This window comes from Pituophis catenifer, unplaced genomic scaffold (genome assembly GCF_029215685.1).
Source record: "Pituophis catenifer annectens isolate HBS135680 unplaced genomic scaffold, rPitCat1.0.hap2 SCAF_3, whole genome shotgun sequence".
NCBI classification, from domain to species: domain Eukaryota; kingdom Metazoa; phylum Chordata; class Lepidosauria; order Squamata; family Colubridae; genus Pituophis; species Pituophis catenifer.
Genome location: NW_027256883.1, coordinates 160550309 through 160573356, shown reverse-complemented (window position 1 = coordinate 160573356; position 23048 = coordinate 160550309). Strand labels below are relative to the sequence as shown.

At 36.2% G+C, this 23048-nt stretch overlaps 1 protein-coding gene across 2 annotated transcripts; it reads left to right on the top strand.

Moving 5' to 3' along the window:
• Positions 1–246: 246 nt before the first annotated feature.
• On the top strand, positions 247–22223 carry KDM4A (lysine demethylase 4A). Of its 2 annotated transcripts, none has more exons than XM_070941422.1 (22): positions 247–340; positions 2101–2282; positions 3614–3789; positions 4478–4592; positions 4903–5096; positions 5330–5379; positions 6259–6362; positions 6871–7008; positions 7998–8245; positions 9158–9348; positions 10182–10570; positions 11245–11365; positions 12305–12483; positions 13454–13652; positions 14713–14789; positions 16302–16357; positions 16942–17050; positions 17511–17699; positions 18184–18354; positions 18917–19036; positions 19450–19542; positions 19997–22223. In XM_070941422.1, the coding sequence occupies exons 2-22, from the start codon at positions 2145–2147 to the stop codon at positions 20135–20137; spliced, it is 3198 nt and encodes a 1065-aa protein (XP_070797523.1). In that variant the 5' UTR covers positions 247–340; positions 2101–2144; the 3' UTR covers positions 20138–22223. The 2 variants fall into 2 exon arrangements, with proteins under 2 accessions (XP_070797523.1, XP_070797522.1); XM_070941421.1 differs by lacking the exon at positions 247–340 and adding an exon at positions 433–507 and having other exon boundaries at positions 2096–2282.
• The last annotated feature ends 825 nt before the right edge of the window (positions 22224–23048 follow it).

The window sequence follows — 23048 nt, the reverse complement described above, 5'->3', positions numbered from 1 at the left end:
ACCGATCCTTTCTCGCTGATTGGTTGGCCAGTTCAGGCACTTCTTACTGACTGGACCTGAGCAATAATTATGCGAAATTTGGGAAACGGAGGGGAAGGGGAACGGCGAATTAAAATAAAAGGGGTAAAATGCCGAGAGAAAAAGACGACTAAGCGACTCCAGCGGAGGGATCCGTCTAACTTCGTTTAAAAACGCATAGTGGCGTAACCGCGTCGCGCTCAATCCGTGCATCGCTACGGAACTACTTTCGCAGCGGGGAGTCCTCATTCGATCCGCCGTCGCGACGCTTACGAAACGAATGCAAGGGGCGTGATTGGCACTTCCCCTAACCCATGAGACGGTAAAACGGATGCGGGAACTCTTGGGGATTGGATCGTGGCCGGGAAAACGTCAAGAACGTGACCGTGGAAGGGGGGCGGGACCAAAGACGGGGTTGGCCCCCAAGCTTAATACAGAACTCTATTTCGGGCCCTGTCAGAAGTGCAGGTGGGTCCTGTGAGGCCTTCGGTGAGTGAAAATGCGGTAAAGGGAGACCGCGGGGTAGAGTTAAGTCCTGGAGTGTTATGGACAGGGAGGAAGGAAAGCCTCATCCGGGCGGGGCTTCTCAGTCGACCTAGATCGCGCTGTGGAGAACCGAAAACCGAGGGGTTGGGTGGACTTCCTTGAAACCGGGGAAGGGATGGAGGTGAGGGCTGGATGCTCTCCGTATTTCAGCGCCCTTCCATCCAGCGAAACATTTGAGGGCTCGAAAGTTGCTATGTCAACGCCGGGCCTTCTGGGCTTTTTTCCGAGAGGAGGTGCCTCTTCCCAGCCACAAGAGAGCGAAGGATGCCAGGATCAGCTGTTGCCCGCCGGAGCTCGCTCGGGGCGATCCGTGTATAAAAGAGGGCTTAGGATCACAATAGGCGGAAGAACTTCGAGGAACAGTTTCGAAATTTTGAGATGAAAGAGGCTCTCCTCTCCTCTCCATTTAGCACAAAGACCGTGCTTAGATAACACATTTTTTCTGGTTCAGCACCAGCGCGTGGCAAAGAAAAACGACAAACGGAAGAAAGGAATTGAATGAGGGCCGGTACAGAAGAGTAGAGGGCAGGGAAATAAAATGAAGAATTTGTGGGGGTGGGGGAACACCTCTAAATGCTGGGGCTCTTAGAGCACCAGGTAAACCAGTACAACTGCTTTTAACATCATGCAGATGACTTGAGGTATTTAGAACCAGATAAATTGAAAGTAAACAAAAAAAAAAGGGAAGAAAAAGATTACAAAGAATTTTGGGGAAACCCTGATAATCTTTTTCCCCCCTTAGTTCCAGTTTTTTTTTAAAAAAAAAAAGCTTTGAAAAGAGTTTCAATTTTTAAAAAGTAACTATAAATTTCATTCTCCTCTTAGCTCCTCTATTTCAGTAAACAAACCCACATAAATTAGTTTTATCTCACCTTTCTTTTCTCCATTTCTCTTGAGGGCCTAGTAAGCAAAAGGCAAGGATATAGACATTTTGGAGAAACATTCTTTTCAGAAACAAATACCTGTGGCCTCAGTTGGCTGTGGGAGAAGAAGATTCAGGACCTGGATAGGTCTAATAAGTGAGTCATTTAACAGGATAGTTATCTGGGATACTTGCTGTCTTAAACAGATTTCAGAGTAGGAACTTGCTTTTCTGTATGGAAAACAAACCTGTTCTCTTTAATATGAAGCTAGCCTCCAAGAAGAGGAAAAGTTATATTACTAAGACAGAACTTTTTATCAAGAGAAGTTCACATTGGTCAGTTTTGATTTATCCATGGCTATTGAGACTTATTCTGTAACTAGTGTCAAATTATTTCTGTTATTTAAGGTTGAGGCTTTTTTTTTATTATCAAACAATAGAATTGGTACATGTACTTTACCGGGTTTCTTCTGTAAATCTGAGTATGAAATTGATTTTTAGGAGTATAAAGGTGTAAAATAGTCACAATAAAAATTGAGAAGGCTTGGGTCTGATACAGTTTTAATTAAGAAAGTAGACATATTTTGATGCTATTCGTCATTCTTTATTGTGTGCTCAATAACTGTATAATACTTATTAATTTCTAATCCTTATAATTATTTGTATTAGTGAAGTAGTTCTCCTGGTTCACATATGAGAAGATTGTGGGGAAAAAAACATGGGGTCCGAATTGGAGAACCTAAATCCAAGTGCCAGAATAATGACATTCCATCCAACTGTGGAAGAATTTAAAAATTTCAGCCGTTATATTGCCTATATAGAGTCTCAAGGAGCCCATAGAGCTGGATTGGCAAAGGTAAGAAGTGGTGGGAACAGTGATGATAATGTTGCAATTTATTCATTCATATTTCCCATGTTTCCCCGAAAATAAGACCCTGTCTTATATTTTTTTGAACCCCAAAATAAGTGCTTGGCCTTATTTTCGAGGAGGTCTTATTATTTTGGGGCAAGTGGAGCAAGATGGGGCTTCTCTTGCCATCTTACCTGATTTCCAGCTCTGTCTCCCTAACCCTAATCAGAGGAAATGGGGACCGGCTGCGCATGCAGTTAAATATTTTCAGGGAGGTCTTATTCTAATGCATGCGTTAAAAAGCCTGATTGGGCTTATTATCCGGGGATGTCTTATTTTCAGGGAAACAAGGTAGTATAATTAAATTTGATTCAGAAAATGTAACATATTTGGTTGGTAATCAGCATACAAATGAGCAAGTTGTATTGTGAGATTTTATTAGATCCCATTGATGAGGAAATAGTACCTATTTTTGCTGGGGGGAATCAAACATTTAATGAAAATTCTGAAGTTCTAGATTTTTCTTTTGTTGCACATTAGTTTAACTAATTGTTTGACATAGGATTTGAAATGAAGCCTAAATGTTTCTGGGAGACCTGTGTAACTTTATTAAAAGTTTTGTTTTTATGGTATGCACTATCATGAGGATTAATTTCTAAACAAACCGATCTATTACTTTGGATATGCAGAATTCTAAAAAGAAAACTGCAGTAATATTAATTGTTCATTAGGTTTGTGCCAATCTGTTGAAAGTTGTGCTTCACAACACAAGGTAGTGTATGCAAGGTATCTCTGTTAAATCAATAAAGCAGCTGCATCTTTTTCAGTAAGCATGTATATGCTTACTCTATATACAGTAAGCAAGCCTGCCTTAGGTGCTTTATTATTTCAAAGATATGACATTAACACATTGTGGGACATTGCTTTCAAAGGATTTGCGCATACTTATTGTTTGCAGTAAAAAGATCATGTACCATTTAAGTAGGCATTTTCCTTTATATTTAATTAATTTTGGATATTCAGTAAATCAGGAGCCATTTTGGCATATATACTTCTAAACTAAACACTGAGCCAAATACATGATAACAATTTGAAACAGATTTCTTAATTATGAATATTAATTTATTGTGTGCTTAATTTTATAAAATGCCAACTTCTAGTCGAGTATTAACAGTGTTGTTTGTGGATTATTACTATATGATGCTGAGGCATAATTTTGCTACTGTGTGTAGCTGAAGAGTCAGTCTATTTGAAGTATTAAAATTTTATGTAGCCTTTGAATGTTTTATTCTTGTGCTGAGTTTTCCAATTACTCATATAAAAATTATAATTTCTAGATTGTTCCTCCTAAGGAATGGAAGCCACGTAAATGGTATGATGATATTGATGATCTGGTCATCCCTGCTCCCATTCAGCAAGTGGTTACTGGCCAGTCAGGCCTCTTCACTCAGTATAACATCCAGAAGAAAGCTATGTCAGTCCGAGAATTCAGGAGGATAGCAAATAGCGACAAGTAAGAAAAGATTATCTAAACATGAAAGATTCTAAATATCTGTATTTATATAAATGTATTTGTATAGGGAATATAAGTTTGTAATGGTTCGAATCTAAAAGCATCTTAATTTAACGAAGTCCATGTCAGTTGGCATAAGTGTATTCCAAATTGGAATATACTTTCTTGAGAATACTTGCTTCTGTATCTTACTCTTAGAGCTCCAAAGAAATTTCTTATGAATGGACTGCACTATTTCAATAGCAAATATTTGAATGGGTCATCTCTGAGAAGCTCCATATGTATGTGATAGTTTCTAGATCAAAACCTAGGTTTTTTTAATGGATTTCTGTAGGATACTGCTGGACTGACACCTGTTTTTGCTGTCCACCATTACTAAAACCAAGAGAATGAAATTACATTAAAATAATGGTAAAAGTTACAGCATCTTTATATGTGAACAGTTTCAGCCTTTGAGCATGATTTAGTTGAAATCTTAGTTAATTCTATTACAAATTTTAAATGATGGAGAAGTTGGCTCTTTCATCTAGGATGTTAGTACGTGACTATCTTCTTAAAGTCTGATTTCCAGGATGCTTGTCTACAGTAATGTGTTATTTAAAATTGGTGCTAATTCATGACATTTGTCAGTGAATAAAAAAAGTGAATGGACAATTTATATTAAGACAGTGAACCTGTGTTCCCTTAGGTACTGTACTCCTCGGTATACAGATTTTGAAGATCTTGAACGCAAGTACTGGAAGAATCTCACTTTCAATGCTCCCATCTATGGGGCAGATGTTAATGGCACACTCTATGACAAGGTAAAAGAGGAATAATGAGATATAATTAACAGCTTCCCTATCTGTTAGTGTTAACTTTTTTTTTTTTGCATTGATTCAAGATTCATCTAAATTTTCAGCATCAGTGTTATTGAATTTCCTAGGTTGATCTCTGAAAATTGAAATATGTTTAATGTGTATATAGATGGAATATATGAGGCAAAATTAATCTACAATATTCATAAAATAAAATTATTTGAGTACCCTCAGTGATTTTTTTATACAGATATTGGAATATATGTTACTAGCTTATTGCTTTTTAAAAAAATATATATGTTTAATCTATTTTTAGCATATAGATGAGTGGAATATTGGTCATCTGAATACAATTCTGGATATAGTAGAAAATGAAAGTGGTATTACCATTGAGGGAGTGAATACACCTTATCTCTACTTTGGGATGTGGAAAACTTCCTTTGCCTGGCACACGGAGGACATGGACCTGTACAGTATAAATTATCTGCATTTTGGGGAACCCAAGTCCTGGTGAGATATCCTCTGTGTGTGTGTGTGTGTGTATGTGTGTATCTGTATCAAGATGTGCATCCATTTTTAATTGAGGATCATATTTAATAAGCTGATTTTCTCAGTATAGGAATGATGTGAAGATGGGAAATGATTAAACTTGCTTATTATATATCAGCATTGTTATATAACAAGCCTAAAGCAGCTTATTTTTTTTGTGATTATATTTGTAATTTGTTTATGTGCAATCACAGGTACTCTATTCCTCCAGAGCATGGGAAGCGATTGGAACGTCTTGCTAAAGGTAAACATCCCTCTCTCTCTAAATCAGTCTGTATAGTTTCTAAAAAACAGTGACAGCTTTTTTTTTAACTTAATTGTAACCCTAATCTGACTTTACTACAGGTAGTTCTGGATTTATAACCATTCATTTAGTGACTGAAGTTACAACAGTACTGAAAAAAAGAGACTTAAGACCAGTTCTTGCTCTTAACGATTGTTACAGCATACCTGTGGTCGTATAATCAAAAATTGGACAGTTGGCACCAGAATATATTTACAAAGTTGCAGCATCCCAGGATCACATGATTGCCCTTTGCAATTTTTCCAGGGATCTTCGGACAAGCAAAGTCAATGGGAAAAGCCAGATTCTCTTAATAATTGTGTGATTCACTTAACAACTGTGCCAAAAAAAGTGATAAAATTGGGCATGACTCACTTAACAGCTGCCTTGCATAGCAACTGAAATTCTGGTCCCAATTGTGGTTGTAAGTCAAGGACTATGTGTAAAATAACAGCAATAATTTTGAAAAATTATGAAAATCTTGTTCCATTATTTCATTTTATTTATAAAAGTCCAACAAATATAATATTTACTGAATTTCAGGACGTAAGAACTTTCTTAAAGCTCTCTATATGTGAAAAAAAATAAGACTTTCTTTTTTAATTATGTCTCTGATGCTTCATTATGTGTTAAAAGGGAATAAGAAAAGTGTACTTCTCTTTTCTCCATTTGGAACTTTTGTCTGAAAGTTACCGCTAAGCTTTTTGGTTACTTTATCTATCTTTCATGCATTGTCAACCTTGGAAAAAGCCATATCAAAGTGTTCAATTCTGCATCCAATGAATGTTGTACAAGCAGTCCTTTTCAACAATACTTGCTGAATATCTGTTTCTTAAATAGGATTCTTTCCTGGAAGTGCTCAGAGTTGTGAAGCTTTTCTCCGTCACAAAATGACCTTGATCTCACCATCAATATTAAAGAAATATGGCATCCCATTTGACAAAGTAAGGAAAAATTGATGGCATTTTACACAAATCTAGGAAGGCAGATATTCTTATAAGATTATAGGAACTGAAAATAGAAAGGCCAGATTGGAAAACATCCTATATTTTGTTTTCACCTCTCTAACTTTTCAATAGTTACACATAGTAGGGAGGTATCAGTTTAGAACACTCCCTCCTATTTTTACAGATATTCAAAACATCTTTAGAGAAAGAATCTTGAGTGTGGGGAGCACTCTGATACAGCTCATGAGAACTGAGAATGTGGGAAGAGAGAAATAGAATTTTAAAAAACAGGAATCGTGTCATTTCTTCTTCACACTGAGAATATTCCCTGTGTATACATTTTTCACGTAATTCTGGGATATATTTTCATTAAGTAATTCTTAGGAAAAGCTAGAAATATGGGCTCTTTCCAGCTTGGTAGTACTGAAAATTATAAAATAATTATCAAAGGAATTTTAGAGTTTATATAAACTATAGAAATCCATACTGATTGCTTCTCTTTCAGGTGACTCAGGAAGCAGGTGAATTCATGATAACTTTTCCTTATGGATATCATGCTGGTTTTAATCATGGCTTCAACTGCGCTGAATCTACTAATTTTGCCACACTTCGTTGGATTGAGTATGGAAAGCAGTCTATTTTAGTAAGAATTGTTGCTTATTCCTAAACGTTTATCAAACAGAATTATAAATTAACATTTATCAATTCAATATTTTATGGTTGATAGAATGCATCCTATATCGTACAACTTTTTGCTGCTAAAAATGTGCAATGAAGTAGATCTCACCATTTTAACTTTGGACATCCATAAAAATGTATTAATTCATACAAATAAAGCCTCTAAGACAGTTTAAGGAAAAATGGAAAAATGTAGAACTCTGATTAGTTATGTAGGACTACTGTTTTTGATATAGATGTCACGGTGGACATCCATATATATTTAGTTAAGGATAAGGTATGCCTGTTCGTACAATTCTCAAGATCTTTTTTTTTTCCATTAGATATTTAAACAATAAGGCTTGTGAAATGGAAATAGGATAATACTTGTTTATTTCCCAATGTTTTTTCTGTTAATTCATCAGGTTCATGTCTACTTCTGACATATAGCTGTAGCCCTGGGGTGGATTCCACTTACCTTCACTACATGTGAAGCATGTAGTGCATCGGGAGCACGGGCAGCGCTTCTGCACATGTGCAGAGCGTCCATGATGATGTCCGGGCGGGTGGGCGGAGCCTCCCGCCACCGTTACTACTGGTTTGCAAGATCCATACCAAACCGGTAGCAAGCCACGCACTGCTGTAGCCTCAGTTTTCTAGAGCCCACTCTGTGCACTGTTGTTTTATTTATTTATTAATAATATTTCAGAGTACTCAGTTCAACAACAAATGCTTTGTCAGAAAGAAAGCTCACAACAGATATGTATCTGGTGATATCAAACATTAAATAGCTGTTGTTTTGTTCTCTGCCTTTTTCCAAGTAATTACTTTTAGCCTCCAATGTTTGAGGTCATCATTCATTCTTACTAGGAAACGGTATAGTGCTCTCATAAGGAGGCATAGTTGCAGAGTGAAGTTATTACTGAATTGAAATGAAAACATAAGTGGCCTTAGCTGTTTTGTTATTCCATGCAGTGCTCCTGCCGAAAGGACATGGTCAAAATCTCCATGGATGTCTTTGTGAGGAAATATCAGCCTGATCGTTACAAGCTATGGAAAGTTGGGAAAGATGTAACAGTAATTGATCATACTCTTCCTACACCAGAAGCATCTGAGTTCTTTAAGGGTGAACTCTTTCAAAAAGTTAAGAATGAGAAGCAGTGGTCCGAAGAAACTGAAACAGATGAAGAATGCAAAGCAGATGAAGATATGGAGAAAAAAAGGTATGTTTTCTTTTTTTATATAAATCATGACTTAGCCAGTGTCACTCACTTATTAATAACTCACTTATTAATCAGTTGCATCTGTGGAGCTTCTTCTATTGTCCATGTTAAGTGGCTGCCAATTATATTGGGACTTGTTTCTTCTTCCTTTCTCCTTGTTTTGTTTCATAATCAAATTCAGTAAGTTTTAGAAAATGGATATGTGATTTTTAGTTGTCAGTAGGCTATGGAACAGAAATTAAATTAATGGTTGGAACCAGTCTGTTCACCAAAGAATTGGATAAAGTATTTCAAAGAATTTTTCTGACTTGACTTAAGTTAAATAACTGTCTTCTACCCTGCTGTAAATTTATATTAATGATAGATACTTTGTGTTCGAAATATTTATTATCTAATAGCAAGTATGTTTCATTTGAATCCTTGGGTTAAATGGGATTTCTTACAATGAGAAGAAACCATTTTCACATATTAATATGAATAGAAAGCTTGTGCATTCTGTCATTTTTTGACAAACTGATAAGAAATATTTTTTCCAATAATTTTTTTTATTTTTTTCTCCTAGTGGTAAATATATCTCTTTTTAGAGCTGTGCTTTCTCAGGTACTTCAGAAAAGTCATAAAACCAGTTGATTTTTTCAGAGAGAGGAATCTGATATTAAAGTTGTGTTGGGTTCTGTTTAAAACATGAGTGTCCAACCTTTTGGTGTCTGGGCTGCATTGAATTATGAGGAATTATCTTCAGCCGCATATAAAATATATAATAGGGTTAATGTCCTGTATATAAATCACATAATAATGTTAGAAGTTTACAATCTTGTTGCATTACTAGCTATCTAGGGTTGCATGCTGCCCATAGACTGTGGATTGGATATTCCTGATTTAAAAAGATGACATGGTTATTTCTTTTTGCAGTGTCCCAAAGCATCGCATTGGAAGCAAGCGGCACCGAGTCTGCTTAGAAGTTCCTCATGAAGTGAGTCAAAGTGAGTCCTTTCCCAAGGAGGAGGTGGTCCCAATGCAGTTTGAGATGGAGGAAGCAGCCCCTCCAGTTGGACCTGCTAGAGAGCCTGTACCACAAGGAGATGAAGGCCTTGCACCTCCAGGTAACTTCTTGGATGCTAGTGTTCATGGTGGCCTATCTTACTGGAACTTTATTTTGGCCTAGCCATAATGAAATTTGTTTAGTTTTGGTCTAGTTTGTTGTCTGAATGTTCCCAATCTATGTGAGGTTTAGTGTGATGCATGAACCCAACTTCTGCTTTCAACAGACATAAAAACATTGGGAGCAAAACATCAGGTTGAAAACTGATATAATGCCTCATTAGGAATATGAAAGTTATGCTGAAGAAATTGGGGCATCTGCAAACGTCTCAGATGAATTTCTTAAAGTAATGTTCTTTTGACTTTAGCAATATAAAATAAGAAACTAACAGAATTGTGTCAGTAAAACAGAAGAAATTCATAAATTGAGAAGTAACTTCCAGGTTTGGAGACATTTATCCAAAAATTGCTCAAGGACTGTTATGGAAGCCACAAGATTTTCAGTTATGAAATAAAATATGAAATCATTAGAATATTTTAATTTGTATTTTTTTTAGCTTGAAAAGATTTGGAGATGTGTCTCAGAAAGTGAATACAACACCAAAGGGCAGGATTGGAGCAAATAAGTTAACAAAAATTCTAGAAATTGAATAAATGCCTGATTAGTGAGAAATTAAAGATATAACATTGTGTTATGTGTTAATGAAGTTCTAGAGGAAATTCCAATTATAGGAGTATTTTTTAAAAATACATTAAACTTCTAGCTAGACTGGGCCATTTAATATTTCACAATTTGAAGTCCTAGTTTCAAATTAATTTTTAGGCTTTAATAAAATTGAGCATTTTATTTGGCAGCAGTTACTAAAGAGTATTTCAATTATTGTTTTTGATGCAGAGTATGCAGATTCCTCTGAAGTAAAATTTGAAGAACTGAAAAATGTTAAACTAGATGAGGAAGAGGAGGAGGAGGAGGAAGAAGAAGAAGAGGAAGAGGAACCAGAAGCAGCTGTTCTAGATCTTTCCATTTCACATTCTATGTCTTCAGTTTTGACCCAATCTACCATGAAACCAAGCCCAGTCTCCAGCCTTCAGTCTAGCTCATCTTTTTGTTCTGGCTCTTCAGATTCTGAACCCCCTGATCTTTCCAGGCAGTTGGTTGAGCAAACTGAGGTGCTCACAGTTCATAGTTATGCTAAGGAAGAAGTGAATGTCATGGAGATTGAACAGCCTTCCAGGAAGAAAACCAGTTCCACAGCTCGTGTGGATGAACAGGAGCTTGCAAAAGTAAGATTACATCAAATGGTATACTTACAATCTATCTTGTATAGCATGTGTGGGATACATTTGAATGATAAAGCAATATATAGGATGGGTTCTCAATAGACACTTATCATGGAATATTGTAATATCTAATCTTCTATCTGATTTTCACTTTCTGACAACCTTATCAGCTGATGTGCAATTTGCAAAGAATATTTCTAGAACTGTATTTGCTGCATTAGATGCCAAGTAAATCTATTGTCAATGTAGTTCTGCATACTGAAATACACTATTTTATCCATAATACACATCTTGCATACCCTGGAGCTTAAGCAGTGTAGAAAGTACAAGTAATTTTTCAGTTTTTGAATTCATCCAGTAGTACTATACAGTGCTACTATAAAGTTGTGGTTACTGTTTTTATTTATATATTTATTTGTATCCCGTTTTTATTATTTTTACAAATAAAAAAATCATTCAAGGCAGCAAACATACCTAGCATACCATCCTCCTCCTATTTATCACACAACAACAACCCTGTGAGGTGAATTGGGCTGAGAAAGATTGACTAGCCCAACGTCATCTAGCTGGTTTTCATGGCTAAGGTGAGACTTGAACTCATAGTCTCCTGCTTTTCTAGCATGTTGCCTTAACCACTAGACCAAGCTGTCTCGCTGACCCTGTCTTGATTTCTGCAGATGGCAAAGGATTACATCAGATCTGTAAAGGATCATAAGCAATCAAAAGGCCGTCGCCAGCCCTTGACCAAACTCCCACGTCATCACCCACTCTTGGTTAAAGACGGCCTTAGTGATGATGGTAAGTTCTAAATTTCTTCCTTTTTTTTTTTTTGTAATAGAGGTATTTGTCCAATAGCGATACTGAATGACAGCTAGTCCTTGACTTACCACTGAAAATTTCTATTGCTAAGCAACACAATTGTAAGTTTTGCCCCATTTTATGACCTCTCTTGCCATAGCTATTAAGTAAATCAGTGCAGTTGTTAAGTTAGTAACACAGTTGTTAAGTGAATCTGACTTTAGTTGACAGAAGGTTGCAAAGGATGATCACATGACCCTGTGACACTACAACCATCATAAATACATGCTAAGCAATTGAATTTTGATTATGTGACTATGGGGAATGTTACAATGGTTGTAAGTGTAAAAACTAGTCACAAGTCCCTTTTTTCAGTGCTGTTGTAGCTTTGAATGATCACTAAATGAATGATTGTAAGTCAAGGATTGCCTGTAGCAATAAGCATCTTTGTATGTCTAAACTCATCCTTTACATCTTTAAAGCAATCTCTTGTACAACATATACCTGAATACATTAATCAGAGTCTGATTCACAATTTTTGAAGGTTGTATACTTGGCAGTGTGAACTTGATACACTTTGATGCTGAATTTTCAGTTACCAAGTTAGGATCCAATGCAGCACTTTGATCTCTAAGGCAAAAGAAAGAGTGTACATATTTCAAACATAATTTTATAATTGTGAGGTGCTGTATTTCCAAATTAATGGTCTCACAAATTGTATGGGCTTAGCAGCCATGTGGAGCTGAATGTTTGTACAGTGTAAAAGGCAGCATTTGTAAAGGTTGCTAATAGAGGCATAGAGAGCATTGGCAGGCATGGCTGAAAAGTGAGGAACATAATTACCTTTCCAGTAGTTTAAATCTGTTATTCTTTTGACAGCCTGCAAAAAAGGGAAATGGTTTATCTAAATTTTGATTGATGGTGTGATTCTTACTGCAGAAATGTCAGAGCAGTTGACACCTGAAGAAGAAACTGAAGAGATGGAAGCATGGGCCAAACCTCTTAGCCAACTGTGGCAGAATCGTCCTCCAAACTTTGAAGCGGAAAAGGAGTATAATATTGCCATGGCTCAGCAGGCTCCCTATTGTGCAGTGTGCATGCTCTTCCAAACCTACCAGGTGAGCAGATTATTCTTTCTCCTGGCCTGTATAGTACAGAAGCACTGATAAAATGTGGTTTGTGAAAGTGTTGGAAGCACCGTGTTAATAATGTGATTTCAGTTTTAAGACTGATTATTGTTAGAATAATCCTGCTTCCAATGTTTCCATAGTAAGTAGAACTGATTTCCTACAGCATCTTTCATATTACCCTGACAAATGCATGCTTTCTTAAAAAATAAACCATACATATTCTAGTGCCTGATTACGGAAGCTAAGCAAGATTAAGCATGGTTTATACATAGATGGGAAACTGCCTGGTAATAATGGATGCTGTATGCCATAGTAGTTGCCACATTCATCTCAGGTGGGAAAGGTCTCTTGAGAGTCTGTATGGCATGGTGGTTAAGGTGTGAATATTTTTTCAAAAAGGTTTACTGTTCATTTTTCCCTCACTAAATAATGCAACACAGAAACTGTTTAGTGTGATATTTTAACCCTTTTTTAAAAACATTTAAGGAAATTAGAATTTATTTTTTGGTTCTTTAGTAGAACAAGGAAGTCTTAAAACAAACCCAAAATATTTTTGATGAATTGTTATATTAGGAGTAACATATTTAAAAAATAAAAAATAAAATCTTAGAGCTGGAGTCATATTTGCAGAAAGGTGCCTGAGATGAAGATAGTATGTAACTTATCTTCAAAGATTTAGAGTATTTTATATCAATTTTGTCAAACATATTTTTTCTTTTATTCTGACATGAAAAAAGGATGTATTGATTTGTTTGTTTGGCGGAAATATTTATCTCTTTGGAAAGAAAAATATAAAATTTAATTCAGAATCATTGTACCTAAAGCATAACATAGTGAAATGATATTTATTTCAATTCTTTCAGTATGCAAACAAAAATGGAATGCTTTTCTGATCATATATTTATTTTTATTTTATCAGTGTTGTTCTTTTCTAAAATGTGTAATTTCTCACTGGCAGGCAGATTGCGGAAGTCAGAGCTTACAAGCAGTTCCAAATGCTGCTAATGGAAAGATGAGAACTAAGCCCCTTATCCCTGAGATGTGTTTTACTACCACTGGTTGTAGCACAGATGTCAGCCTCTCTACCCCATATCTGGAGGAAGATGGCACCAGTATTTTGATCACATGCAAGCACTGTCAGGTCCAGGTCCATGCCAGTGAGTATTGTATAACTTAGGTCTGATTGTTCATTGATACCCAAAATAAAATATTACTATTTACCCCTCCATCTTCCCAAGTTTATAAAGAAGCAATGTAAGTATGAGCATCTTATTCCTGCTTATGTCTACCTGTAAGGAAGAGCACAGAAAAAAGTCAAGGAATTGCACTTTAATGCCCATCAGATTCATATGAACAAAATTATCTGAAAATACCATGGGTAAAGACTACAATTAAAGTGCAATAAACAAAATATATCCTTTCAGATACAGTGGTGCCTTGGTACTCAACGTTAATTGATTCCGGGAGGCATAATGAGTACCAAAAATGATGAGTACCAAATTTGTCCCATAAGGAATAATGCAGTGAGTTACAAGGCAACACTGACAAGTTGTAGTTTATGCGCTGAGTACCAAACAAATGATGAGTATTGGGACAAAATTTTTGTTGAGTACCAAATTCGATGAATTTCAAAGCATTGAGTATCAAGGTAGCACTGTACTTTTCATGCTATGTGAAGATTAAGATACTGTCTCAGAAAAACTATCCCACAATATAAGAATTCAGAGGGGAAAATCTTAGTGGAATGCCATTTACTAAGCAGGTTGGATGAATTCCTATCCTAATGCTTTGGATATCACTAATACTTTAAAACAATCAAAAAAACCTTAAAGACATAAGGCACTGTGATAGTTAACGACTGGAGTTCATTTTTTCTGTTCTAAAATTCATTGAATTGACAGGGCCCAGAGATAGATTTGACCCATCATGACCATTTTTATGGCTTGAGTAAATAATAAAGAAACACAGGTTTGAAATTTATATTTTTAAATGAGAGATCAGATTATGGATAGATTAGTATTGTTTTTTTGTTAATGTGTTTCAAGTGGGTCTTCCAAGATTGGTCAAACTTATTTTGACTTATTGGTCAAACTTATTTTGACTTATTGGTCAAACTTATTTTAATATTTGTTAAAATAAGAAGGGATATGAAAATTGAAACATTGCTGATTTTTATTGCTTAGCCTACAAATCTTCTATTTTTTTTTTTTAATGTAGGTTGTTATGGAGTAGCCCCTGAGAAGGCAACTGAAGACTGGAAGTGCTCTCGATGCAAAGCCAATGCTTTAGAAGAGGTCTGCCAAAATTCTTTTGTGTTCATGCATGAGCCTTAGTTCGGTGGCACTGGAAAGTTTGCAGTTGTGAGATAGTTATTGAAATAGATTTATTTGTATAAAAAAGATTTATTAAAATGTAAAGAAGATCTAGTTTCTGATAGGACTTTACTTCATGGAATATTTTAAATGAATAGTTTGGTTGATTCAGTATCGTCCATTATTAAATGTATTCATCAGTATTCCAGAATCTAGTCCTGGGGTACTAAACCTCCTCTTCAAGTTGGCTTAATTAGCAATCCCTAATGGAGGTAGCTTCCCTGAATCTCTTCTAAATCAAACATTTACGCAGATATTGAGATTACTTTTTAAATTTTTAAAATGTTTATCATTGTTTTAGAAACTTAGTTTAGGAAATTGAATACTGCTAGGAGATGTTTTCCAGGTTTATTTGGCTCATATGTTGCAGACATATTTATGTGCAACTCTACTGTCATGCATGTCTAGTGAAGTATCACCTTGCCAGATAGGATAGAATAGGCTTTTCAACAATCATCTAAGCTTCACTTCCGCATAGGTGTGGATAGTTTTCTGCTATGTGTGTCCCTAACAGGACTTAATAAAATGCATTCTACCTAGCACTAGCCTTTCGTTTCCTATAGAGCAGTGTTGGCAAACGTTTTCGGCACTGAGTGCCAAAACAGGGGCCCCTGCACACGCATGCATGCCAGAAACTGGAAGAGCAGCCGCCCGGCGTGCATGTGCACACTGGAAAGATTATCTTCTGGTTTCTGGCTCACGCATGCGCACCGGCCACCTGGTCTTCCGGTTTCTGGCATGCAGCAACTGGTCTTCTAGTTTCTGGCCAGTGCGCATGTGCATGCCGGAAACCAGAAGATCATCTTCCCACTGGATGGCTGCTCTTCCAGTTTCCAGCGCTCCTGCATGCATGAAAAGCAGCTGGCTGGCACACCAGAAACCAGAAGAGCAACGGGTGACAGCTCGCATGTCTGGAGAGATGGCTCTGCGTGCTACTTCCAGGCTGCATGCCGTAGGTTCTCCCATCACGGCTATAGAGCCAGCTTAGTTTCTTCTATGACATTTTCTATAAGACAAAAACAATTAATGCACAAAATAATTATTTAACTTGTATGGTTCTCATTGCAGAATATTTATGTATTTCAGAAAAATTGTATAAAATGTAGTGCTATAATAGTACAGTGTTAATTGGTGTGATTTCAACAACATGAAAGCCAGTTTGGTCTAGTGATTAAGGCACCAAGCTAGAAAGCAGGAGACCATGAGTTCTAGTCCCACCTTAGTCATGAAAGCCATCTGGATCACATTGGGCCAATCACTTTCTCTCAGCCCAACTCACCTCACAGGGTACTTCTTGTGGGGAAAATAAGAGAAGGAAGGTGTGTTGAATATGTCCGCTGCCTTGAGTAAAAATACTGCCTTGAGTAAAAATAATAAAAGCAGGATATAAAATAAATACAAATAAATAAAATGTGATTTTCTTTTGGCCTTCAGGATTGCTGCTTATGCTCACTTCGTGGAGGTGCACTTCAAAAAGCCAATGATAACAAGTGAGTTTTTGTGATAATTAAGTATGGAAGACCCCTGGACTCATCAACTCTATGAAGCAACAAATTAGTGAAGTTTCCCTGGTCTGATACAATGCTAGTTGAAGCTATGGTTGTGCAAAGTACTGTATTAATCATTCATTCATGTTTTGCAAAGTTTATTGTTGCAAGCAAAAATCCCCTCCTCAGATACTTAAAGCAACCACATTCTATGAAGTTTTCATAAACTGCTGCAAAGACTGTTGATGCACACATATGTATCATGCAGAGACAGCCAAATTGCCAATAGTCTATTATCTCTTCATGCATACAATAGAGAGAATCTTTGAAGCAGATGTGAACCTTCCAGAGTATGTGGCTGTTTTTGTACTGAATGTTTTGGCAAAGCACTTTTTTCAAATACATTATGCAGCTGTATTGAGAGTGGAGGAGATCATATTATTCATAAGGTTACTATTCTTTACACTATGGCCTATATGTTTGTTTTTGAGCTGTTTTACCATTATCAGTTTTGATTATCCATAACCTGCAGCCAATTTTTAACAAACATCTACTAAATACTTAAGTAAACTTCTGATTTTTCTCAGATGGGTTCATGTTATGTGTGCTGTGGCAGTTCTGGAGGCCAAATTTATAAACATTGCTCAGCGTAGTCCAGTTGATGTCAGCAAAATTCCACTGCAACGCTTCCGACTGGTAAGAAAATAAACGGTAGTTTGAATTGATTAATACATGCTTATTTTATACTTTTATGAAATTCTTAAATCAGAACCCTGATTACGTAGGAAACAATCTTCTCAAATTACATAATTTGTGATAGTGCAAGTGGTGGAAATTTGGATGATTGTACCTAGCGTTTACCAACTCATTCCCGTTCAAAAGTATTGGACAAAACTACTTTTATTTTAAGACTGGGTGGGCAAAGGTCACAGTGACCAAAAATTATGGAAGTTGGACCCCAGCATATCTGGAAGGTGACAGATTCCGAAAAGCCATTGTATGCAGTATAATAATCAGTGTAACTTAGCAATTACTTGTAGAATTGAGTAATTATATATTAGTGATAATAGGGAAAATGCCTGTCCATTGAAGCAGATTGTAAGTGCCATTGAAATACACATGGAATGCAGGTTTGTCTGAAAATTTCTCTTTACAGAAATGTGTCTTCTGCAAGAAAAGGCGGAAGAGAATAGCTGGTTGTTGCGTGCAATGTTCTCATGGCCGCTGTCCTACATCTTTCCACGTCAGCTGCGCTCAAGCAGCTGGAGTCATGATGCAGCCAGACGACTGGCCGTTTGTGGTCTTCATTACCTGCTTTCGACATAAAATTCCATCTCAAGCAGAGGTAAGCAATAGAGGCTTAATATTTGGTTCAGCCTAACTTAACATTTGTACTTGACACATTACTTTTGAACTTCTTAATCAGTTTGGAAAGGCAGTAATAAAAGTGTTCAGGAGGCCCACGCATATACACCATATTATGGAAATGCTTGCTTTGTCCTTTATTTTAAAATGTTTATCTGCTCAAAGCAACTGCTAGTTTTGTTGCTATTGTTAATATTACTGAACCTTCTATTTATACCTTCATTAAAAGTTGATGGTAAAGAGTTTGCCTCAGCAATAAAAATATAAAGACATAATAAAAATCTTAAATTAAAAAGCTTTTCAAAAGAGATGTAAAAATAATCTTTCTGTGCTTTCCAGATAATGCATAGGAAGCACTTGTATTTTGTGCAACTTTCCACAACATTCAAAGTATTTCATGTAGTTAAACCATCGAGTTTTATCTTTTGAATATAACATTGATTATAGCTCCTTTATTCCTTCAGCGAGCTAAGGCCGGTCTACAAGATCTTGCTGTGGGACAGCCAGTGATAAGCAAGCACAAGAATGGACGTTTCTATCAATGTGAAGTGATCAATCTGACGAAGGAAACATTTTATGAAGTCAACTTTGATGATGGCTCCTTCAGTGATAATCTATATCCAGAAGATATTGTGGTATGCTTTGCAGTAAAAAAATTATTGCACTAGAAAATGTACAGTCCTAAGAAACATAAAGTCTCAGATTGCTGAAGTGGGTCAAATCTCTAAATAAAAATATTTTTGAGCTGCATAATGCAAAGCTAAATATAGCATAGATTATTTGACTCCTAAATTAGAAATCTCTTCCCTTTCTCCTTCCCTCTCTTCAGTACCTTTTAGAAGCTTTCGTTAGAGAAAAAAATAATTCCAGATGAAGATTCTATTCTATTAATCAGATTTTTACTTGTTTTATGTTCATACAGATATCTGTATAACAAACGAGTAGTTGTAGAACAAGGTTAGTTTTGTACATCTTGTAATCTGTTCATGACAGGAATATTCTGATTATAAGATTAAGCTCATTGCAACTACCTCCTGATGTTAACAGAATTGTACTTAGACACTTTCCTGCTCTCCTCATTGCCATCTACCAGCTCAATTGTTAAGCTTCTCCAGGGTTCGTTATTTTAGGCAATGTTTCTTCTGTTTGCTATTCAGTAGATGATTATATTTCTCAAACTTTCTCCAATGTGGACAGAGTCGAGATTGCCTCCAGCTTGGTCCTCCACCTCCAGGAGAAGTTGTTCAAGTCAGATGGACAGATGGACAGGTCTATGGAGCTACGTTTGTGGCTTCTCATATCATCCAGATGTACCAGGTGAGTGAGAGAAATGGGATCGATCTTCTCATTTTCTCTCTTTTTAACTCTCTGTGTATTGTTAATTTGGGAGTTCTGAAATCTCTGAAGGTTGTATTCTGGCCTGCCATGAGCAAGATAACATGTAATTGACTGTTCCAAAAGATATATTGATTAATATATTAACATTTGTGTAAAGAGGTGTTAATTCTCATGCATTGTAATTGTGGCTATATACTGTAAACTAATTTCTAGATTATCTCTTCTGTTATTAGCAGCTGGTCTGCCAACTCCTTCATGATGAGTACATGAAATTGTATGCCAGTTGGCTGGGATCCTGCTCCATAAAAACATTCTGTACTGAATTGCATGATACAGAAATAGCAATTGATGCTTATGTTCATCTGACAGCCACCTGATTGTTCTGATTCTAGGTGGAGTTTGAAGATGGATCCCAACTGATGGCAAAAAGGGATGATGTGTACACACTAGATGAAGAACTTCCTAAAAGAGTCAAGTCAAGACTGGTAAGTTAAACAGCAATAGATTTTGATACGTGAAATTCTTCTCACACAAGAGAGCATCAGTTCCCACATAGGGAACATTTCTTCTGTCACTAGGACACTTCCAGATGCTTCAAGGATATAATAAAATTATTAAACTAAAGGTTCCAAAAGCCATTTCAAAGAAAAGAAAAAATAGATTTTCAAAATACTGTTTGTTGAGCCCATTATTGAACTCTGCAAATTTGTAGATTAATGGTAAACAACCACTTGGAGTCTCAAGAGCTGAGGTGGATCTACAGTAAGTAGTTTACTCTAAACTGGATAGTTAGATTCCCAAAATCTACACTCTGTTGTTTTCCAGTAAAATAATATGATTTTTATTATGCAAGAGGAAAATTGTGAAGAATCATTACCACTTATAGTCCAGTTTTCTTCATTGTCCTTTTAACATTTCTTGCCTTTACTTGATTTGCAGTCTGTTGCCTCTGACATGCGCTTCACAGAGATCTTCACAGAGAAAGAAGTCAAGCAAGAGAGAAAAAGACAGAGGGTGATCAACTCACGTTATCGTGAGGATTACATCGAGCCTGCACTATACCGGGCCATTATGGAGTAATAGCTTACAGCAGGATTGCAATGACCACCCCAAAATGGATCCTAGCAGTCCAGCACAGCAGAAGCCAAACAGACAGTCTTCATATTCCACTTTTTTTTAAAAAAAGAAATGAGATAAGCTTATCTGACTCTGTAGCACCTTGAAGGTATGGATTTGGCTTTACTGGCAAACTCCAAGGCTATCATTCAGGAGCACATCTTTGAGTTTGTGAAGCATTTGCTTCATACCAGCTTTGATGTCTTCACTGTTAGCTGTGAGTTTCTTCATTCAATAAACTGTTCTTTGCCAGAAGGATAACTTTCCATTACCATCCAAGGAGTAGCCCAGACAGTCACAGTGCTAAAAATGACTTTCTCCCTTTTTCCTGGATTAAATGTCTATTTCTGGGGAAAATTCTGAGCTCATCCTGCCTGCACAAAACTGGTGATGTTACTGGTGCTTGACAATGAATTCCTTTTTATATTTATAACCCTGATTTTTTGTCATGAGCACACATCTTTTTTTTTTTAAGCATCACCTCTCTGAGAACAGAACTAAGTGAGCTGAAGAATGGAGAATGAAATTGATTAACTCTCTTTATTCCCAAGTTCTTGAACCTTTGAAGCTTTTGTCCCTATTTTATATTCAGAGACTTATTTACTCATGTTTAATTGTTATAGTTTGTGCCTATGTAATAGGAAAAGGTTTTGAGCCATTCAACGCTGTGCATTCCTCAGGCAAGAGAATCCTGGGAAATATCCTCAATTAAGGCAATAAGGACTACAAGGATTCCCATTCCTGTTTGGCTTGGAATGGCCACAAATTGGGCCCAGGTTTGCAACAAGATTGCTTGGGAAAATTAGCATTCTTTCATCTCGCTGGCAGTGACCACAAATTGTAGGGTATTTGAATCCAGTTTGAATATTCATTAAATTATGTCAGAGGTCAGCATTATTGGTATTTCCGTTTGGAAGCTTTGCACTGTTTTTGCCCAAACCTACACAGGTAAGACTAATGGAAGGGCTCACGTATATTTAGATTTATCTTTTGTGGGACAGAGAAAAGGAAGCTGAAGGTACATTTTCAAGAGGTGTCTCATTATTTTGCCATGCAGTCATTGGGGCAATTTTCATCCAGATATATTGCAAGAAAAGAAAAGCTACTTGTCTAGTTATAAACATGCCCTTGTAGTCTGTGTCTATAGTACCTGGAACATGCCCATATCATCTAATCTTGAAAGATAAATGTGCTCATGTTTACTACGGTAGAGGCTCCAGGGAAGATTATAGTAATACTCTAATACTGTACTGTAGTAATACAGTGTAGTATTCCTTCCCTTTATTTATCTGTTTATCTTGCTGCATAAAGTTCACACAACATATAGGTAGTCCTATATTTACATCTGTTCATTTAAAAGTGATTCAGAGTTATGACAGCCTCAGAAAAAGTGACTTGCAAACTCTCCTCAAAGTTACAACTTGTTGCATACCCCACTCAGTCAGGTGATCAGAATTCAGGTGCTTGACAGTCGACTCACATGTGGGATGTAGTTGCAGCATCTTGCAGTCACATGACGGTTGTGATTTGTGATTTTCCAACAAGCAAAGTCAACTGGAAACCAGGTTCACTTAACTGTGATTCATTTAATGACCACGTTTCACTTAATGACCACGTTAACATGGTTGTAAAATAGGTCCAGTCACATGATTCATTTTATGACTGCTCCAACTTACAACAGAAATTCCAATCCTAATTGTGATTGTAAATTGAGGACTACCTATAGTAGCAAAATTCTTCAAAGTTCAGGTGAACAAAATCTCAAAGCCTTTTCTGACTCTCTCCTTCCTTTATTAATTAGGATCCTGAATGCATTTTGGAGGAAACCTAAAATAAGTGGAGAGATGTACATTTCAGTATACAGTATTGATCTCCTTTCTGTATTACTTTAGAATTTAAATCTGTATTACAGAGATTGGCTCCCTTCATAAGCACAATATATATATATATAAATATGTACAAAGGAGCAACTTTTGAAATATTTGCAATTGGACACTGCCCCTCAATTTGGAAGTAAGATTGGTAATTATATAGTACATGAGAATATCTTACTGCTGCCTTTTAAAAAGTGTCATGTGTCAAAAGGGTCTTGAATAGATGTTGCGCTAGTATTTATTTAAATGGTTTGTACTATCTAGCAAGATTGGCAGCCTTTTCTTTTTGACCCTTGTTACTAAGCAAAAGTCATTCTGGGCAATACATTCTCTATGTCAGTATTCTTTTGATTCCCCAGGAATGTTTTTAGTACGAAACAGAGATTCCTCCTCTCTTTTCTTACCTCTTAACCTGGAGATTACTGTTGTCCCAGATATAATTAGGCTTTTCTGTATCAATATTAAAACTGAATCATGATGCCAAAGGTTCATTCAACAGGCATAGGTACTTTTCCTTAAGTCTTTTTCTGCTTTTAGATTGAAAATAAACTCTTGATGGTATGTATCAATGGATTTTAAAAATATTTTTGAACTGTAGCTTGAACTGTTCAAAATCTTTCTGAATTCTTAAAAATGAATTCACATCATAATCAAATATGTCTTGAGTATATCTGCAAATTGGTTTAATTCATTTCAAAATCCAGAAGATGGTTTTATAGGATTTGTAAACGATTTTAATATGTCTGCTTATCATTGAGCAGGCAGTAAGAATTCTAAGAGCCCTTTTAATCATTATATTCTATTTTATTCTTACAAATTTGTCTGTTGCTCTCATCCAGTCAAACTGCAATTGTTTTATCTTAAATCATTGTAATAAAATTGTTGATTAATTTTATAAATTTGACACGTAATTGGGATAAACTTCTTCCTATTGATGGTTTAGCAAGCTTTTGAAAATATAAGCACCATTTTTTTAGTTTGCCCCTGTCATTTAATATATG